The sequence below is a fragment of the Protopterus annectens genome, chromosome 14.part0 (genome assembly GCF_019279795.1).
Source record: "Protopterus annectens isolate FY-2018-M chromosome 14.part0, PAN1.0, whole genome shotgun sequence".
NCBI lineage: Eukaryota > Metazoa > Chordata > Ceratodontiformes > Protopteridae > Protopterus > Protopterus annectens.
The window spans coordinates 716,715,021-716,717,403 of record NC_056748.1 but is presented as its reverse complement, the minus strand read 5'-3'; the positions used below and the strand labels follow the sequence as shown (position 1 = coordinate 716,717,403).

General features: G+C 36.0%; 1 protein-coding gene across 1 annotated transcript in view; it reads right to left on the bottom strand.

Annotated features, from left to right (window-relative positions):
• Nucleotides 1-1,210: 1,210 nt before the first annotated feature.
• The window catches only part of PARK7 (Parkinsonism associated deglycase), a 259,672-nt gene continuing 258,499 nt past the window's right edge, over nt 1,211-2,383 (bottom strand). The window contains exon 6 of the mRNA XM_044056460.1: nt 1,211-1,922. Within this exon, the coding sequence (XP_043912395.1) occupies nt 1,762-1,922 (161 nt within the window). The 3' untranslated portion in view covers nt 1,211-1,761. The remainder of the gene's footprint in view (nt 1,923-2,383) is intronic.

Genomic DNA, 2,383 nt, shown 5'->3' with positions numbered 1-2,383 from the left:
AAATAAAATAATATACTGAGGTGGTCCAGACAATGAAAGAAGCAAAAATTATTAGCCAGTGAATCATGGAGATACAGGCATTAGCTCAACCAAAAATAAGTGCTACAAACTTTACATGATACAAAACAAGATACTCCCACTTATTTAGCAGTACTTTTAACATATTACACCTGACAGCATAAGGAATCCTGCACATAAAAAATGAAGCCGTTTTCTCCAAGCAAACATAGCTGATGCTGAAATCTTCAGCATCCAAATCAATGAAGCAAGTCTAACAAGAGTTGAAATACTCTACTAAAATGTTAGAAAAAGATTCACATTAAATGCAAGATATGAAAGCTATTCTAAATGACAGCTTATATAATCTCTCTCTATACACACACTTCTCTACATCTACACGCATAGACCTCTATACAGAGATGAATACACACAGATACAAACACTGAACTGTCCATATACTCTTATCTTTGCTCTAATGGCCAGAGTACAAGTTCACTTACTGGGTTATGAATTAGAAAAAAAAAAAGTTTAAAATTACAAAAAGGAGAAACAGGATCCTCTGGAAAAACATCAATTTCTAGGTTAACAGTAACTTTACTAGGAAAACTTCCTTGGGGAGGTAAACTGTTTTGCATTTAACCACCAACAACCATCTACCACAATTAAATAACTTAACTGTTTTCATTCACTCTGAAAACTGAGCATCTTGTTTTATATTGCTGCAAAACCCCAGATAGGATTTTTACTTCTGGGAACGATAATTAAAACAATTGCCCTACTGGCATATTACCCTTAAGTGAATCCAATTATTATTTATTCTCTGTAATAACTGCAGGTGAAATATCAAACTAATGCAAGGCAAAAACATGTTTAAACAAAAAAATGCACACAGTGTCAAATGACAGTCCTATCAATAACAAATGAGCAACAATGAACCATGGCATGAATCATCTGAACAGGAAGTATTCATGAGCCCTGAAAAGGAAAGACAATGAAGCGCTCTTTTCTGAAAGAAGGCCGTTTCCAGCACCGCTGCTTTTTCAGAGTAATCACGTCAGACTAATTTGTATGAATAAAACAAGCTACCTATTCAGTGGTTAACAGGGATGTCTCTGCCAACTCAAAAAATCCACACCAAAAAAAGCCCCAAGAAAAAACAAAGCTGAAAGAAAATATTTCCTAACATTTATGTTAAGGAGGCAAACTTCCATGCGCTTCACTGCATTTTTATTGCAATGCAATAATTCCTTTTACAGAGATGCAGAATGACAAGGAAACAGACAGGTCTCTCCCATGATAAACAGCAATCCAGATAAAGCAAAAAATGACAAAGACTGAAGGTGAACATAACATGAAACTACTGACTTACAACAACATACTTATAAAGCATGGAACCAAGTGCTGCTACCACCTCTGTGAAAGTGTAATTAGAACAGTCTGTCTTAATACAAGAGGCTACACATTAAAGCAGTACTGCAGAATTTGGGGGTGTGAATTGCAGGACCATAAACCTCCATATACAGTAAAACACACTTAAAGACAATTTACAAATAAAGTTTACCTCAATCTGTTCTGAAAACAAACAGGAGTCAAAGCTTTTGGGAAATGGATCTAAATTTCAGTGTATGACTAAATTTCCAGTTTCCTACTGAATATTCAGCCACCCATACTCCAAAAACAGCAGGGGCTTTCCATGCAGTCAATCCTTGCAATGTAAAGGTGATTAAGTGTTTTTTCAATCATGCTCATAAAAAGCAAGCATTAAAAATCAAGAACAAGGGGTGCCTTGACTTTGTCTGAGACTTCTTTGCCCATTAAGGTCTCCACGATGGCTAGTGCACATTCAAAGCTTGTACCAGGACCACGGCTGGTGATGATGTTCCCATCCTTGACAACCCTAGATTCCGAGTAGGTGTAATGACCTTCAAGTTGAAAGGGAGGAAACAGAAAAAAAGTGAAATTTAAACTAACATTTACATTTGAAAATGAGAAGTATTACACTCAAATGGCACAGAAATGCCAAGCTTCAGAGATTGGATAATCTACATCAAAATAAATGATGACACTTAAAGAACAATGGCCCATAAGAAAAAAAAATTACATGTACTTCTTGGCATTCCTCTACCTCAGTACTATGAGGCCAGGTAGAACCAAAATAAGACCCAGTAACCAAACAGTAAAATAATACAATTCGTATTGAAGCAATATCCCACAAAGCCACATTTTTTACACCACTAAATTATCTTAGCATGGGATAACAGTAATTTTAAGAATCCAGATGTCCAAAAATGAGTTAAATTCTAACACCTACACCCCTGTGAATGCCTTTGTAAACATTCTGGGCCTATATGCCAGAGTCATCTTTCTAGACCTTGTGAAAGCC